We start from the raw sequence: 19,091 nt of genomic DNA, 5'->3' as shown, positions 1-19,091 counted from the left end.
TTATTCCAAGAACTGACCTCAGATGAGGACTGAAGTATTTTTTTTTTATATATATATATATATGTATACACACACATGCACTTGTTTTAATGTAAACTAACAACACATAATTTAATATTAGACATATCTTTCAGACCTAGGTATCTGCCACAGGTTAATCTCTTCCAGGGCTTCACTCCAGAATTTTCCAGAGAAAACTGCGTAGTGCAAATGCAGTAGACTTAGCCAGCACGTCCCACCAGTAGTTGAATTATGATGTACATGAGTAGAAGCTACTGCTTTACAAAAGCTAAACCCCCTCTGGTCATCCTTCCTGTCCCCAGTTCTAGCAGACACCTCCCACCGCTCTTGCAAGCACTCCTGTGTGAACATTGCAGTGCTGGGCACATTATATCCACACTGTACTCTTTTGAGCTATGGCTCTCGGGACACAGTACCAAAAAAAAAAAAAAAAAAAAAAAGTTCTGTAGACAGCAAGTAAAGTTCACCTACTAGAGGCAAAAGTTGCAGCTCACTGTGCTGCTTCACCAAAATACCCCTAATAACATGAGCTGTCAGGATTTTCAACAACGGCAATACTTTGCATAACAAAAGAAGTCTCTGCAGGATACCGTACTGATATATAGCATACAATCTGAGTAATGGTCCTACACATAGGCAGGTCACAGTCTTCAACTGCAAAAGTACCTCTTTGTATCCAATGTTGTATTTGGGACACTCATGGCTGCTTGGGTTAATCTCTTTCTGGGTGGACGCTAAGCATCTGAACAGGCAACTATCATGCTGTCTTCTTTCCTGGAGCTAGGACCAGAGCTCAAGCAGCGCCCTCTCCCACCTCTGCTGGCTCACATTCAGAGAAACATAAGGTGCAGTTGCTACAATAAATGTTAGTCTAGATAAGAACACGAAATCACAGGAAATGCCTACAATTCTTCAAAGTGCAAGACTGTGTCCAGTCAGTGTTGTTCGTAACGCCTATCACAGAGACCAATAGAGGGCCATCGATAGAATGACTGCTGTAAGCAGAGCCCTTAACATAAAAGACTCCCTCCATAACTGATACTTTTCTTCTCAACTGGAATAAAGACAGAGACAGCAAATAAACTAAAGAACTGGTATAAATAGAAAATGGTTTATTTAAAAAAAACAAACAACACAACAACAAACAAAAATCACACTACAGTGTGTGGTCAAAGGTCTGACTTTAAACTATGTACCCAGCACCCATGCTTCAGAAGTCACGTAAGCATGCATATGGAAGGAAGGGAAGCTGTCATGCTTCTCAAAACCTCCCCTGGAGCAGTCTTTAGATATATTAAGTTCATTAGCAGGGTATGAAGTTTTAATTCCTACAGGACACTGAGGAAGCGAAGAACAGGTGTCTCTATTTACACATAGAGGTTTTCCATAACCATCCTTCAAACAGAAATGCAATTTGCTGCATTTCTAACAGCTGTGAAAACAGTGACAAATACAGAAAAAAATGCAGCTAAGCATGCATACTGCAAGTGGGTTTGTAATTTTTTTTCTTAAGACAGTTCACTTATGAGGAAGTATTTAATTTTATTTCACAAGTCTATGCAAACTACTTACATGAAAAGTATTCAAAGGATAGCCCTTTTGAATACTCAATCACCAAGAATTACACATGAAATGTAGCTTTTGTATGTGGGTTAAGACTTTCCACATATGAACAATGACGCGATCCTCCTTTATAACAGAAGGGAAGGGATTATTAGAATGCTATTCCTAAAACATTCTTCATTTTAAAGTAACTATTTCATTAATAAGACTGTTTTTAAATGAGTTCTTCTGAAAGAAACTTTCAAGATCATCCAAAAAAAGCTTATATGCATCCTTTGCTTTCATTGCTAAAGTCATCCCCGATGAACACTACTCAGGTCTATGGTTTAGGTATGCGTAAAGCGTGATGAGGATTCTGAAAAGACTTTTTTTCTTTTTTTTTATCGAAGCAGATGCTCAGCCTCCTTGGACTTGCTTTCTTTTGTTTTCCTCAGTAATGCCTGTTTTATAGCATTGATCTTTTCATCAAGTTCAGCCAAGGAATAGTTCTGCTAAAAGAACAAAATAAAACCCACAATCATTTACATCTTGTAATTGCTAGGGAAGTGGCCTAGCACTTGATACTTGAGGTCACTGCATATTGCACTAAATGATAGAAATACTTTTGCAGAATTGTCTGAATCTAGTCTATGGCTATTGAAACTTGAAAGAAAAAGAATGTAAACTCAGAAGAAACCGACGGTCCTAATCATGGATCAATATATCCAGGCTATTTCCATTAGATGCTTGTTTAACCCATTCATAAAAAAAAAACACCACAAAATTCTTTGATGTTAAAACACTGGACAAGATTATCTAGATCTTGTAGAACCTAGCTTTACAAATGAAGGATTTATTTCCTATTGCCCAACACCAATCTCCTCTGTGCCCAATTAACCTGACAATTTTTTTGATCTCTTCTTATACAAAGAACTGGTTATCATACTTTTTATAAAAAATATTTCAGGATATTTCAAAATATGGAGGATTTTTTTCTCATGTAAACAAGCCTACTTCCTCAGGTCTCAGATGGCCCACATCCCATTCTAAGCACTTTCCCCCATCCATCCGTCTCCAAGTGTGATGGCTAATAGCAGACAGTGTTCCAGCTACGGTCTCACTTGCACTGAGAAGAAATTCTCTCTTGTGGCCTGAAGTATGTGGTTAATGCATTCCCCGCATCCCCTGATGGTGGTGTGAAAATGGAAAGTCTCACTGACTTAGGTTAATATCTACCATAATGTCAGGTAGCTCTGCAACACTTTTTCCGAGCCAGACATTTCTACTTTTATTGTCTCTTCATAAACTAATAAAGTGAATAAAAAAAAAAATTAAAAATCAACAAAAAACACCAAGCCACAAAACAAAACCAGAAGATGTTACCAGGCGTCTGATCAGAATTCACATATTGCTTTTTACCCCCAGCTTGATTAACATAATTACAGATTTATTTTGTTCTATCATCCTTCTAACTGGTAAAAACACTAACTAACATACCCTAGTACAGACTCATACAAGACTCATTTCATTGTGACACACATTAACTTTCTTTCTCCTTCCCTCTCTTTTTTTGTCAGCGGCCTATCCAATACTGATGCAGCTGTTTCTGAGAAGTTAAGATACTTGCTTGGTACAACTTTTGATTACTTTTCACTCAGAACATCCTAAACTTAAGGTAAACAAAAGTTAACAGCACTTACATGGGGAGGTTGAATCTTTCTCCTCTTGCCAGAACAGCTCTAAAGAAAAGACATAATCAAAACAGCCTTAATGTTGCACTGACAGAGGACCACAAGTAATTCTGTAACAACGTTGACAAGAGTCTTTAAAGTACAGAAAGAACACTGACTGCCATTCCATGAATTAAAGAAATCTTTTTTATAATTAAGTGTACTTTGGATCACGAGAAATACTACTGGAGAGCAGTCAGAAGCTGTTGAAGCTTCTCTGTGCTTGGCAGCCAACAAATAACAACTTAACTGAAGCTTCCTTCAGACAAAACCAAGATCAATACCCAGCTTTTGAAACTGTCAGTATTTTTCTCCCTAAAATTTTCCTGTATCCACACCAATATGTATGCAACACTACTACTGCCACCATCACAAATTTTTCCCAGATCCCCATTCTACAGAAGATCCTAAAGCACTTTCTGCGGAAATTTCAGCCTATAAAAGTATATGTTTTAACTTCTGGTTTCCAACAACTTGAAGGAATAGCCTCACAAATACAGGACTTCATTGGTCTCCAACACAAACAAAAAAAACGAAACAAAAATTGATCAATATTGTTATTGATTTTTAATTGTTCACTCTTCTTTGGCTGGTCTCAAGGGAGAAGATATAAATTAAAATATGATCAACACTAAAAGAGGCATTCTTACTGTTATGTGGGGAAAGAAGAGCAAGATAACAGACAAGAAATTTCTACAGCCAAGCAGACCCTGATTTAGTAACGACCAAAGTTCTCTTTGCCCTAATCATCTTTGGTGAGTGAAGAATAAGGTTTACTGTTCAGGCTGCCCAAAGACTCTGCCCGAAGACTAGCAACAAAGAAACCAAGAGTCATAAAATCACACAAACTAACCTTTTAAAGGTTTACTCTCTCATCCTATTGGAAGTTATTTCACATAGCTGATCTTTAGTAATCAAATCCTGTACAGGAGCCCAAAGGATTTCAGCTGATTTAAGCCATTAACGATTTGCACTGAGATCAAAAGTTTAGTCAATTTTCTTGTCATAAGAAACAAAAGGCAGGGGGGGACATGACATACAAATACAACCTGTATGATACATTTCATACAATACATGGCAGGCGGCTGGAACTAGATGATCTTTAAGGTCCCTTCCAACCTAAACCATTCTATGATTCTATAACTCTGGAAGTGTTCAAGGCCAGGCTGGATGGGGCTTTGAGGAACCTGGTCTAGTGGGAGGTATCCCTGCCCATGGCAGGGGGAGTGGAACTGGATGATCTTTAAGGTCCCGTCCAACCTAAAACATTCTATGATTTCTTACACATTAGTTAAGCTTGGGTGGCTGCAATTCGTCCCCCCTCCCCCCACAAATACTATTTTCTTTCAAATGAGAAATTAGGCAGAGAAATATGAACTTACATAGATGGTCCACATGAAATATAACCGTTACACCAAGCCAGAGTTGTCTACCAAAAGTATCTGCTCTCTGACTCCTTAGGTTTTTGTCCATACACCAAAGATTTAAGCACAAAAGTCCCAAATGCATTTAGCTATGCTAAAAGAAGTTGAGAGAATTTCTTACTACAGATTGAAAATATTCAGGAGACAGTCCTTCCAGCTCAAGGATTTTATCTTCAAGCTTCTTAATTCTCTGATAAATGTCTCTTGGCACAGGACCACCTAAACACACCAGTACAAACACAAAGAAATCAGGAAAAGCACTTGAATAACTTTTTAAACTAAAGATTGCAAGTTTTGCAGGTGAATTCTTCGAGTCCAGCTATCAAGCAGTAGCTGAAACAGAATGAGCGGATGGAATAAAAAGGAAGGGTAATTAAAATGATTCAGGGTAAAACCTGATTGATAAGCCAGTGCAGTCAGTGAAGCCAACAGACAACTTTATGGAAGTGACTGAAATATGTCTGACAAGGTCCCTGGAACAACTTATGATCACTGTTACAATACATTGATCACACACCAAATGTTACCACTTCAAAACTGACAGCAGCACCAGGAGGAAGCAAATGGGATGGCAGACCACACATTAATTCAGCATTGATATCTAAGATTGTTCTGAAGGAAACTTATCTCCTCTGAGCATCAGAAGTTAGAGGACAGGTATGAGTTGTGCTTGACACAGAACAGTGCTTACCTGGCGACAGATGAGAGAAGCAGGGGTGGGGAATGTGTGTGTGGAATGGAATACCAGAGCTTTGGCAAAAACAAACAAACAAAAAACCAAATCCAAACAACAACAAAAAAACCCAACAAAACCCTCAAACACCACAAAAAAACAACTGCAACAAAAAAACCCACCTCAACCCATTTGCTGTTTGCAGCTATACTACAGCAGCTTGGGCTTATTTCCCCATGTAAGAACAGAACTGATCAAAAGACACGCCAGACATTTCCATTTATTTTCTAGGTCTGTTAGGTAAGACAATTCTATTCCACAAACTACTGAAATAAGCACTAATGGGTTTTTTTTACCATTCATCTATTTCCTCACTTCAGACAGGCAATTTTGCGGGTAGCTTCCCTCCTTCAGTTCTGCTCTCTACTCATCACTCAGCAGCTACTAATTAAATCGGCTAACCTCTCACTCTTCTGAATATTGCTGTCTCTTAATGTAAAGGGAAAAGAGCAGTACTAGCACTAGAAGAAGCCATTCTGAAAAACAGCAGGTGAGTCAAGAACAACTCTTTCAGCCATCAGAAACAAAAACTGGCCAGCAGGTAGCTAAGGCAGGTCACCAGTTCAGATGAATACTTTTTGCACAGCTACTGAGGTAAGTAACAAATGACCTTGAGACCTTCCCCAGGAATGCTGATTTGGACAGGAGTTGAGCTGGAATTGCACACTTTCATGCTCTTCCCCTATACTGTAGTTTAGCTGACCTGTTCTTTCAAACAAAATTATAGGCACAACTTGGAAGCAAGGGCCCCTCCTTAGCTACCCCCAATCATTATCCCTGATATGCATAATACACATTGTTACCTTAATGCTGGCCATCTACTTGCAAATTCTATTTCCATGCACAAAAACCACCTTATTTTTGAGATAGCTCTACAGCTGAGAGTCAAGTTCTGACTGCTGCCTCAACAGTATTTATGAGTAGCTTACTCTACTTGCTGCCAGAGGACTTTGATCCGGTATGCATTCACAGGAGTCTAGTAATCTAGTCAATGTTCACCATATTCTTAGAGAATGGACTGGCATCTATTCAGTATTCAGAAGAGAAAAAAAGTCAGTGCGTCTGCAGCACAATGCTTAGAACGTTCACTTTATTAGGTGAAGATCTGGACTTCTGTTCTGTTTTGAAAACATTTTTCAGGAAAAATACAGATTCCTCCTTCATAAGTGCCTCATTGATTTATATTCTAGAAAGCTGGAGTGAGGAAAGCAACTACTTAAAACAAGTCATTAGCCTGGTGGCTACAGCTTTTACTTTAGTGAAAGGTGTGGACTCATGTTTGCATGGCTAAAGGGAAGTATTGACAACAAGCTTCCCACATTCTGGGAAATAAGCTTCTCACCTAACTGTATTTCAAGAATCATCCACCTTTAGGAAAAGGTTTCAGGTTGTCTTTTGGGTTCATCCCTTTCCCAGCCCACAAGATGTCCATGAAGCAGGACTGAGTCCTAACCTCAGCTTTTCCTGTTTGGTGGGTCAAGGCAGAAAGACTCCACTGGCTGTGGAGAAGCCCTACCTCCAAATATTCCAGATTGTTTTAAATCCTGTTCTGAAGTGCCTCTCGTTTGCCACTACCACAAGTGTAGATTTACTAACTCTGCATCCTAATTTGCGCATACATATGGGTTCCATTTTGGGTATAAGAACCTAAACATTAGACTGTAGTACTTAGGGTTACTAAAACCTTCAGTGGATCTATCCACTGTTTTTAAAGTCACAGTTTTCATAGACTTGCCCAGTTTTACTACAGTAATGATAACTGCGGTACAAACTGGCATGCTGACGTCGCAATTAAAACATGATACAAACCTGTTTGTAACCGTAAGTGTGCTTCAATGTTTTGCAATCTCTCCTCAACAGCTTGGTTTCCACAATCATGAATGGGTACAGTGGCTTTGTGACTGGACCCATGTGCTCCTTCAGATCTAGTCTGAGGTCCGTATGTATTTACTACCCTAGAAACTAGGTAAAGAGAACACAAATTTAACATATATGCAGATGAAAGACAAAGTACATCTAACTAAAACAATCAATATTAAAATATGAAAACCTGTGTTAAATCATTTTCACACCAGTCTCTCACGTGAAGGGTCCACACACATTAAGATCAAAGGTTCAAGTATTTTCTTATTTTTGCATGAATAACTAAACTAAACAAAAACCTAGGACCTTACATATGCAAAGTAAAAGAATTACTCATACATTCATGTAGAATGGCAGTATCAAGAATTTGTCATCAGCTGCTGATAAATAGCAGAAAACCCGATATCTATGTCAGCAGTTGCACATGTGAGCTGTTATGAATGCAAAGAAGAGGCCAGACCTAATACTACAGGAAGCATCATAAATACATGAAGATGAGGGGAGGTATACAACTAGAAGAACCGCTCCGAATCTCAGCAAGAAAAGTTCTCTTCTTATTTTTGTTATTCAGGGAACAGCTTTAATGACTGGTTCAGCTGCTTCTGGGTCTATCTTCTCCCCCTCTGAACCATGCCTTCATCAGAAGATTTTGGTCACTTCTCTTTAAATCACAGTCATTTCTCATGTCCTTCCTGATAGGACTTCTGCAGTGTACTGCAGACTTAAAGACTGTGCTGTCAACTCCAGACACTGAAGCACACACTTCCTTATTCAGTACTTCATGAAGGCCCCATGTTACATTTTTGCTTCAGTTTATGCTGGTTTTATTTCCAATTCCTTTCTAAGTGTTATTCATGTTTCAGTTATGAACTGTTCAGGTTTTAGTTACTTGAAGCGCAAACTTTTCTTTTTTCCTATAATACACTACCATCCAAGTTACAAACTAGCACTCAGCTTAAAAAAGTGACCACTGAAAGGAGTTCTTAGTGAAAGTTTCTAAACTCAAACTCACTTCCCCACCTCCCTCTTAGCTCATCAGACCTTTTAATGCTTATACCTATCATTGTGCTTCACAGTATTATTCTGAATTTTAGAATTCAGTATAATGAATTAGTTTCTAGAACCAATATCAAGTGGATAACTGAATACTACCACTCTCAAAAATGGAAGAGGGTTACTTTCATTCTCACTTTGCAGATTTTACTTGCTTGTTTTTAAACACAGAGCAACTTGCATACACCTAAAGAGTAGTAGATGGCCAAGCAATCTTTGATACATAACTTCTGCTGGACAATCATTTCTACACTATTTACTCCTTTCCAAAAAGGTAGTGCAGTGGTAAGCTTGTTCCCCAGCATGTCGCTTCCCATAAACCTATCTCGCAACTTCCACTGTGTCCCAAAACTATTTTCTAATTCAATATACTTACACTAACTAACACAAAAATAGAAGACAATTTTATTTAATCTCAATTCTTTAACTGGATGCTGGTTTCACCTTAGAAGAAAAGCCAAGAATAGTTCAGCTTCTCTGTCCTGCTTTATGTTTTGCATCTTTCCTTTCAGACAATGAAAATAGGCCACTTTTTTTTTTTTTTGATCTTTAGTGCACAACCATCAGCTTAACGAAACAGTTACAGGATTGAAAAACTTGGAGAAGTAAGTGAAGATGTAAAACTACTCACTAGAGTAAAAAAATCAGTACGTTTGCATTTCTTGAGCATTTTATAAGAAGTTTTTAAATCAAAAATTCATCAGTGCTGTTCTATCTGGACACTTTTAATAAATGGGTATTAAAATAGTTGCTTACCCTTTATATGGCTTTTAAATCCAGGATAGGGTGTGAAAATTGCATCTGTTCTGGCACAGCTATTTTCTAAACAAATAATAATAATAATATAAAAAGTGAGGTCCTAATTAGGTATTTATAATTTAAAATATTCTAACCATCATCAGCTTTGAGGCTTTTAACAAGTCTAATTAAAATTTTTCATACAATAAAAGCATAAGAACTATTTCATTCATTCTACAAACACTTGCTCACTAATAATTTCACACACTTGCATGGACCTACTGGTTTTAATTGGGTAAGTCACTTATATAAATGTATGCACATGTGTATATAAAAGTTTATTGGATCAGGACCAAGTTTATTCAAATTTACATTTTATTTGGTTTTTACTTTTCACTGCGTTTCTCTTTAACTTATTTCTTTCTTCCTGGATAGAAGTCTTTTCCCTGCTTACCACTGTTACTCTGGTTTTTATGTCCTTTTTTGAAACTGTTCTCCTATTTTTAGACTGCTCTGGTTTACTCATGAGCATTCTTTTCTCACCTTCCTGCATTTATTCTGATGCCTGTGACATCTTTCATTTGTTTAACCATAAAAACCTACAGTACAGACCATCTAACTTTATTCTTATGTTTATATTTTAATCTCTGTTCATTACACCAAAGCTTTACATATATTTTGTTATGCCTGAACATACAAAGGAGGGTCTTATCATCATTTCTTCTGTATGTAATTAACAATCTTAGGAATCAGTATTTTACTATCTAGCATATTCTACTAGACTTCAGATGTCATTTTCATTCCAACTAATATTCAAGGAGTTAAATTCTCTTCCTATAAAGCTTACAGAACAATAAGCTTTGATCTCTAAAAGCATAAGTACATCACAGAGACAATGCACATCTGGGTTCACGGGTACTTAGAAAATGTCTCCGTACTACTTATGTATATAAAAGTGTCTTCACTTTTAAGACGCATTCGGTTACACAGTTACTGATCGTGCTAATGGGATCCAGCCTAGCAGATGGATGTAAGATTGTTTGGTTACTTTGTGCCAGTTGCTGCATTAAAAAACACCAGTAGTGTGAGTAATGTTGAAAGTAAAAAGTTATTCTAAGTAGTTAGTAATTCAAATTGATTGCAAAAAATACTTCTTTGTAATTTAACTAGCATTAAAGTAACTTCAATTTGAATATGCAATTCACAAGGCGTCTCTGAATTGCAATTCTGTTGATTTTGTAAGGAACATCTAGTTAAAACGTTGGGAACAATAGCTATGAAGTCACCTGATTTAAGATAGCAGTTCTTAAAATGAAGGCAGCAATAGCTATAATCTTTCTGTATGGGATGCATTAAACATTGTCATCCAGTGACTACTTTCTTTTTTTATCTGACAACATCTGCAGTTCACATGCAAGTTCTTAACTCTAAAACAAAGTTACTCTTAAAATAAAGTTCTGTTTTAAATACAGAGTAGTGCTTTTGGAAAAAAAAAAAAAAAAAACAGAAAACAAAAAAACACTTAAATTGCTATGAAGATTAAAGTCTGGCTAGCCAGTTACCTTGATTACAATCAATAACATTGCAAAATTCCCTGACATTATTTTCATTGATCTCAGCTTGTTTCCTCTCGATGAAGGCTGATATCCGCCTGTCAATCTGCAGGTAATAAACATGATGGCATATATCTATTTCATTCTTTAAATTTAAAATGTACAAAGGTCTTTTACTTTTCTTTTTTTTTTTTTTTTTTTTAAATATAGGTAAATCACTTACTTCTGCTTTTCCAGCTTTTATTTGGACCACCTCTGGATCAAAATTAATATGAGAATCCTTCAGATCTCCCAAGTCATAACTTGCATACTTTTCTTCAGTCTGACAGTTACCATCATAAACATCTAAACTTGTTTCACAAGTTTGGCCTTCTGTTTTACCTGCAAGTTCAACACGGCCTACATTTTCCTCTTTAATCAATGACTGGAGTTTTTCTAAAAGAGGCTGAACAAAGAAAACAGTATGTTAGGTGTCAAAAAAAAGCCAAAAAATCCCAAAAGCAAAGAGCCGAATACTATTACAATTTCTAAAACAGACCAACGGAAATAATTTTAGGAATTAAAACATCTGCCTCTGACGGAACACAGTAATAAAATGAAAAAAAAAAAAAGCTATAGTTTCAAATATTGTGCACACCACAATTCTGACCTTTTTGACCTGTGCCTTTTAGAGGTTTGTATAGGAAAAGTCCCAAATTTCTGCAAAAATCTGCCTGCTACTCATCTGTTACTAGCTAAATCAAAGCTTCAATCACTGGCACCAATGCCACTTAATTAACATGTCATTCAAATGCCTACTCAGAACAGTAAGGCTTAGTATTTTTCCTCCTTAACATGAAAGCCAGTGCTTTCACACTGTAAAGCCTTTACTTTATCACCACAGCACTACATTCTCCACTTGAAACTGCAGTTGCCCAAGTGAATGAGAGAACACAGACATGAAATATATAGGTGTTATCCTTAACCCATGCTTTTCTTGACACGGTTGATTATCTACTTAGGTCATGAAATTAAATGAGAGAATGCACTGACATTTGTAGCAGCAAAAATAAACGCTTATTATTCTACTGCAGTAACTCCTACACAAGATGTAGTAACAAAACCTCAATACATATATATGTCACACCTTTTTTAATTTTTACCAGTTTCATCTAGTCTGAATTTCACTGCTTATTTTCCCTTTATAAATTATTTTTATTTTTTTAAAGACTACGTGATTTTTACCAGTCACATTTCCTGAAATGGAATCAAATTCCTATTTGCAGTGTTCTTCAGTTGGATGTAATTTTTACTTGCTTTTATCTTGCATATTTTCTCTTTTTGTTTATCCCACCAAAGATTTGGTGGATGTCTGGAAAACATAAAGGGTCTTTCTTTTACCTACAGACAAGCAAATACAGTAACTTCCTTTTTCACCCTCTCAGTACTACACACCTGAAATAATTCATTGACTAGCTCAAGCAAAAAAATGGTATTCAAATCCCCACCTTTTGCAGATGAACTATCAAGGTCAAAACCAGCTGACAAACTGCTCATGCATTTTGTTGAGCCATGCAACTAAATTACATGTACTTTTGGCAGGGTTGGAAAGTTTCAAATAGTTAAAAAGAAATGACAGTAATGGTGACTGGCTACTTGGCAAGATGAGACATTAATGTCAAAGAAATTACTCTTTAAAAAAAAAAAAACCTACGCTGAAAATATATTTAATTGCAGTAAGACACTCCAGGATGTGTCATGCTGGGATAATGCCACTTCTTGAACCACTGAAAGCACTCCATGAGCCTCAAAACTCACCCAACGCATGGAATCATTATCATAGCATGACACACACCTGCCGTGTCTTATTGCTTAATTATAACCCACCATAGATGGAAATGTATCACATTTACAATGCAAGTCTAGAAATCAATGAGGCTGCATTTATTCAGCCTGCTCAACTACAGTGGCTATTTCCACCACTAATCTGAAAAATCTGAAAGTGTGAGTACCTATGAAGCACAGTGGAATCCCAAACGTGTAATACTTTTACATGCTTTTTTGTTGGATATAGCAATATAAGATCAAAACAACTGAAATTTTACAGTTTAGTTGTTGATGACTTTTGACAAGTCGAATGTGTCCAATGAAATATTTACCTGCAAACATGAAATATGCTGCTGAAGTGCACTAAAGAGCAATGTTGGCTGAAGTGCTGATGTGCTTTGAAGCTTGCTCCAATCGATTACAACTTTCACGATATCATCTCCAAGGTTAAGCTTCAAGAGGGCAAAAGAAACACAAAAAAAAAAATTACGTTGTTATTAACATCACAAAAGTATACAAGACTTCTACAGGACAACAATTACGCTCAATCTCATACAGCCCCCATTTTTATATGAGGACATTGGAGAGGTTTGACATTAATTATAATTGAAGCAGCTGTCATTTTCAAAGTAAGCTACTATTTGTACAGTATATTGAAAAATTCAAAATTCCTTACTGCCTCATCACACTTCCATTGTATTAATTTGATCTTTAACATTAGTCAATTCTCAATTCATTAGCTATCATACAAAAACATGCTGTTCATGTTAATCGCTCAAATCTTTTCTTTTAGCAGGTGACAGAACCACAAGTAGGAAGAAACGCGCCCTGAATGGCAGTCTCCTGTACATTCATCTATTTTATTCTGAGATTTGCAAGGCTATCTAAGCCTTTATGACCAAGGTCTTGATACTGCACCATGCCACATTCTTGAAATTTTTACTTGCTGCTAATCCAAAGGAGGCTTTATAGTAAAAATAAGCATTTAAAAAAAAAAATCTTTAAAAAAATCTCAAGAGTAAACCAACTCTAGACTACACAGCACCACTATGAAACCCATTTCCAAATCACACTATTCTCCTTTATAAGCATTCAGATCAAAATAACAATTGCCATAGTCTATTCTCTTTGGCAAGGAATTGCAATATTTAACTCCCAAAGCAATAAAGAGAAATACACACAGTGAATCTGGTATTTTATTTAAATGATCTATGTATCTTCTATAAGTTAAAAATAAACTTTCACTTTCTAATACAAAGCTGATTGTTAAAAATCACTTATGAACTACACACTTTGACACCCATCTTTGCCATTTTTGTTACACTAAAGGTCTTCTCAAGATCTTGAACTAATGAGCACTTTTATTTCCCAAAGCCAAGCAGGTTGTTCTCCAACCAAACAACCCATAAGCAATCCCCCAAATTCCAAATACAGATAAAACTCTTGTTTAAAATCAAGAGGACATACAAGTACTCTGAGACACAGAATTCCAACTCATATGCATATTTGTACATCTACATATCACTCCTTCTATTTTATTTCTTTTAAATAATAAAAAAAAAGTTAAAAAAGAGACCTCAGGCAGAAGACAAAAGTGACCTTTAACATATGGTATACAGATATCTAACTTCTAACAGCATCAAATATTATGGACAAGAACACAGATGCATATGCACTTCTTTCCTGAATCCACCTCACAGTGTATGAGTAAACAATGAGAACTAAACATAAGAATGCCCCCGTCACTCTGAAGGCAAAGCAGGGCACACTAAGTTGTTCTACGCTAGTTTTAAACCCCAGCATTACCACAATTTTGTATGTAAGGAACTATAAGCTTGAGCCTTCCTTCTTTAGTCAAAGAACAGCCTTGTTAAATCCAATGTTAAGATTCCAAATTACATATCAAAGGAGATGGTCTGACTAAATATATAGTGTATTTTAGATAATTTTCATACAAATGGTTATTACTGTTTAGTACTTAAACTACACAGGAGGTAGGAAACGTAATTGTTTTAGGAAATACTAGTTTTAAACACCTTGCAAAATCAAGAATGTATTTAGAATTCAGTAAGAATAGAACTTTATTTTAAGAATTAAGCCACTGTGCACACATGGTCATCTGAAGCACGTATTTCTTCCCAAAGTTTCTAGAGTAACATCTGCTGTATGCTGCATTACAGTCCACTGACAAGGTAAAAAAGGTGTAGATGTAAGACATCGTAATGCAACAAAATAGGAGTCCTGCTGCAATTTCCTAATAAGCCTCCTTTTTCAAAAAGAATCAGATGATGTGTGCCTTCATATCATAGCATGTAACTCCTGTCCAGGGAGTTCAATGTGCGAAACCAGTAGAGCTTTTCTCTTAGAATAATTTAGAGACCAGCGATATTTTAAACTCATAGACAGCATTTTTAAATATAAGCAAAGAATAAACCCCGCCTTCATCCAAACATGTTTCTAGTACAACAGAATTAGTTTTCTCAGTGTTTCATATCCTTCTACCCATAAGAACTGTGACAAGAGGTTTATAAATTCTGTGATTTGGTAACTTCAAAGCCTTTGCATATTTACAAGTCCACAGACTATTCTGTAGCAATTTACAGGATCATAAGTCATTTCAGCCCTTTGAAACTGTTTTATGAAAGACACTGACTGTCACTTGGGGTTTAAAGAACTTTTCACGATCAGTCATATTGGTTTTAAGAGCTGTTATGCCCAGATGTCCTCCTAGTCACTGTGCTGCAAGTGATAGCTCTAGTAAAAAAATTCATGTGCCAGAAATATTCCTGTTTACAGTCCAATCTGCTAGCATAAATCCAACTCAAACTACCACGATGGATCACAAACTGTGACAGCTAACAATCTGGCATGTGTTCACTGATCTCTATAAAATGGACATGGGAATCCATAGTTTCAGTCAAAAATGCCAGATGGATTGCTAGAGTCAGTAAGCTGGTAAAACATCACAGTTAAATCTACCAGAACTCAAGTCTTGGCAGACAAGAGTGTAACTCAACAACTGGAACCAATCATGACTTTGCAATTAAAAGGGCCTTCTCAGCTAAAAGGGAGCAACCAGACCCCTACTTACAGTTCAGTGCAGTGCACAGTAAAATGGCTTTGTTTCCATGGAAAGAATACACTCCAAATGCCAATGAAGACACTTTTACTCTGCGCCACAACTACTGTAACTCCACTGAGGGGATGCAGCAATTCTAAACTAGTCTCTTGCAATTGTCTGTGCACACCCATATCTTGTTAAAAACCACTAAGCTCTCTCCAGTGACATGCTAGACGTACAGCAAACTTTGGAGAACAAGTAAGCCACTGAAGAAGAGAGAGAAACTAGTGTGTTTAATTAATTGTTTTCAAAACTACATTCAACTTGTGGTGGGTACCCTAGTTAAGAGCTTAGGAAACTTTTTCTTTATTCTTCTTTGCGTTTTTCATAAATACAAGAGTTCAGCTTTTCACTCATGTTAACACTGTAAGAACAATAGCATGAATGACAGTTTCGCATCTGGATAAAATGACAGTCACTAGTTCTTCATTGATTACACTTAGAATTTTCACCAGGAAGAATTATGGGATATTTCTTCCTCAATACACAGATAGTTTTCCCATTTCACTAATCCTACGGATCAGCAGTGTATGATCATCAAGTTGTTCAGCACTGCAGTCTTGTTCAAAAGCTAGGGTAGATTTTAATCACTTTAGAGAGAGGAATTTTCAGGCACTTAATTTTGGATGACTTTTGTTTGAAAACAGAGACAATTACTAGCAGACTTTGAGGTGAGAAGGAAATACACAATTCTATTCAGATGAGAGCTGAAATGCTCTAAAAAAATAATTGCAGATCAGCCAGCAGCTACTACTAAACTGCCTCTGTATCCGAGTCCATTTCTGAGTATTTTTGTAATGTAAACATATATTAAGTTATATAATCTCCTGCAGATCTCACTCATCATCTGACCCCCCAACCTTCAAAATGCTGTCTAATTTCAGAAGCAAGACTGTGCTTCTACTGCCTTCACAGAACCACATACACACTTCCACAGTGGAAAAGGAATTAATCTGTAAATTATTTATGGTAATAATTAAGTTGTTACTAAAACCTTCTCCTGATAAGGGCCTCCCACCACTACCGTAACATCTGTTAAATAATTCATAGCCATTACTAAACCTAAAGTAGGTGTTTCAACTTAAGTACCACAGAGCAAAGCTGCTTTAAAAATTCTGACCCACTGAGATGCACTGTGTGTTTCATAGTACGTTATTACCAAGGCAAGGCTAACTTCAAGCTCCTGATCATTTATTTTGATTTAATGCACAGTAAGCTTTTAGTAGCTTTTCAATTCAGAATCATTAATTGTTAAGATACAGCAATTAGGCAGATTGCAGTTTCTCATGGGAGAGATCATCCGTCACGCTACAAGGTGGCATGAGGCGTCCCAAGAGGCGAAGGCACGGCCAGGACGGTGAGAGGCAGCAGCAGGACACCCACCCTGGGGCTGCCCAGGCCAGGAGGGCTGCAGCCGGCCCCGTCGGCCCCCAGCCCTCATAGGAGGCAGGCGTCAAACAGCCCCAAGAAGCGAGGCCGCTCCCTCGTTTGCGGCAGGCTTCTTTTCTCTCCGGCGCCGTCCTTCACCCTTGCGGCCCACAAAGGCCCCGCAGGCCGGGGAGAGGCATAAACAGGCCCTACTCGGGCCCCCAAGGCGGGGCGGGCGGGGCGAGCCGGGCGCGCTGCGGGGCCCGCGGCGCCCGGGCCAGCCCTGCCCCAGGCCACCCTCTCCGCCCGCCCCACACTCACCTGCCCCGCCAGCCCGGCCAGGGAGCGCAGGGCGCTGCTCACCACCTCCGAGGCCGCGGGGTCGGCGCCCATCTCCGTAGCGTGGTCGCCGGGCTGGAGCGAGCTCGGCGCCGCCGCCGCTGCCGCCGCCATGACACCGGGCCCGGCCGCCAACAGCGTCCCCGCCGTCGCGCCGCGATGACGAACCCCTCGGGTGGCCGTGCCCGCTGGCCCCGCCCCCGGGGATGATGGACAGGCGCGGCAGCCAATTGGGGGCTGCGCCCCTGCGGCCGGCTAACATGGCCGGGCCGGGGGGATAACGGCTGGCCCCGGGGTCGAGGGGTTCTTCTTGGTCTGCCTTGCTCGAGTAAGGCCTGCTCTGCCCCAGCGCGTAGGAGCGGGCGGCTCGGGGCAGCTTCTCGGCTGCGGCAGCAGGGCCCGGTCTTGTGAGGCAGCCTCAGGCCTGGCAGTCCTGGATAGGCTCTGCCCGGTCCCCTCTGTCCCCCAGGGCTGCCGTGCTGTGGTGTGAGGGGGATCTTCTCCCGCAGTACCTGTCTCTCCAGCCCCGTTTTCCAAGCCTGAGGAAGCATCTCAACTTTTGCTCTTTTACTCTGGCCTCTCTGGGACCCTGAAGCTCTTCTCAGCTCGGGTCCATTGCAGCCATCAGGCAAAAGACCACCTCAGTGGTCACAGTCATGGTGTGTTGGCCCAGGGGTGTAGGCCCACCTCTGTGTGCTGCTTTGGCAACTTTGGTTCAAGCAGGCTTTGAACTCCTTTGGGACATCCTCTCCCTGCGAGCTCACCTTACTCCCTCACCCTTTTCTTTGCCTCCTGGCTCCTTCCAGCCCTTCAGCAGCCTCCACAGAGCTGTCAGCATAGGCCTGTGGCAGGCACGCTTATAGGAGTGCTTCCACTGAGCACTTATTCACGGAGGGAAGGACAATGTGTTTATTTAAGTATATCAGGTTACTGCACTTGTTTCAGCTGTGCTTATGTGGTTATACCTTCACTTTTTTACATCCGTATGTGCTTCTCTTCAGAGCCTTAACTCTTCTGGTTACAGCAAGCTTATTTGTCAGAGTACTCTAGTTATGGGGCTTGCAAGACTGTATTCCCTCTAAGACAGTCTGCTTGACTTCTTTCCTAGGATAGAATGAATGCTGACAAAGGTTTTCTACCTGATGTTTCCTTTGATACCCTTATCTTTAACCTTCCTGTTCCCCCCCAATATTTTTTATTCCATTGGGAAATGGTGAGTGCTGTTGTATATGCAAATGTTAAAGCATTCTTACATAAAAGTGTTCAAATGGCAGATTAATTTGTTTCACTGATATTTTGGGGGGTATTTTAAAGGCATTCCTCTCTAAAGTATCGAGATAAAACCTTAATTTAGTGAAAATAAATCCCACTAAACTGAAGACATAGAATTCTGTGTCTCCATTCAGCAACCAACTTAAATATTTGAGAAGACTCAAGTAGAAAAAGTCCTACTCTGTTCCAGAGGAAAATTAGTTCCAAAGAAGACTTCAGTGCTAATGATTACAAGCATATTTCATGGAGAGCTGTGTTTTGCAAGAATACCTTATCTAGGGTGAGCTAGATGGCATTTGGCTGGATTCAGGTGACGAGAACTGGTCTTTGGATTCAGAAATGCTAACTGCAGAATGTGTTCTTGATTTGGAAGCTCTGAAACGTAGAGAAATTTTACTTAATTCCTGCCAGGATACTGTTTTTTGTCAAATGACAATATCTTGAACACATATACAGAACATGGTAGTCAGTTAAGAAAGACTGTGAAATTTTATTTTGCAGTTCTGTTCAACAATGCTAATTCCAGCT

The 19,091-nt window shown here is 38.8% G+C and overlaps 1 protein-coding gene across 12 annotated transcripts; it reads right to left on the bottom strand.

Moving 5' to 3' along the window:
- Positions 1 to 1,113: 1,113 nt before the first annotated feature.
- MBIP (MAP3K12 binding inhibitory protein 1) lies at positions 1,114 to 17,441 on the bottom strand. 12 transcript variants are annotated; one of them, XR_008466102.1, is made up of 10 exons: positions 17,274 to 17,440; positions 12,796 to 12,915; positions 10,881 to 11,102; positions 10,667 to 10,763; positions 9,123 to 9,188; positions 7,260 to 7,412; positions 4,839 to 4,936; positions 4,147 to 4,214; positions 3,264 to 3,302; positions 2,008 to 2,075 (listed from the first exon to the last, which is right to left on the bottom strand). XR_008466102.1 is itself a non-coding variant. In XM_054199634.1 (9 exons), exons 1-9 carry the CDS (start codon positions 17,403 to 17,405, stop codon positions 1,965 to 1,967), a joined length of 1,038 nt encoding a protein of 345 aa, XP_054055609.1. In that variant the 5' UTR covers positions 17,406 to 17,440; the 3' UTR covers positions 1,114 to 1,964. The 12 variants fall into 12 exon arrangements, 9 of the variants coding, with proteins under 9 accessions (XP_054055609.1, XP_054055610.1, XP_054055616.1 ...); XM_054199634.1 differs by lacking the exon at positions 4,147 to 4,214 and having other exon boundaries at positions 1,114 to 2,075; XM_054199635.1 differs by lacking the exon at positions 4,147 to 4,214 and having other exon boundaries at positions 1,114 to 2,072.
- Between the last annotated feature and the right edge of the window lie 1,650 nt (positions 17,442 to 19,091).

Source organism: Rissa tridactyla, chromosome 4 (genome assembly GCF_028500815.1).
Source record: "Rissa tridactyla isolate bRisTri1 chromosome 4, bRisTri1.patW.cur.20221130, whole genome shotgun sequence".
Lineage (NCBI taxonomy): Eukaryota > Metazoa > Chordata > Aves > Charadriiformes > Laridae > Rissa > Rissa tridactyla.
Note: the sequence above shows the minus strand (reverse complement) of the source record. Positions and strands in the feature narration are given on the sequence as shown.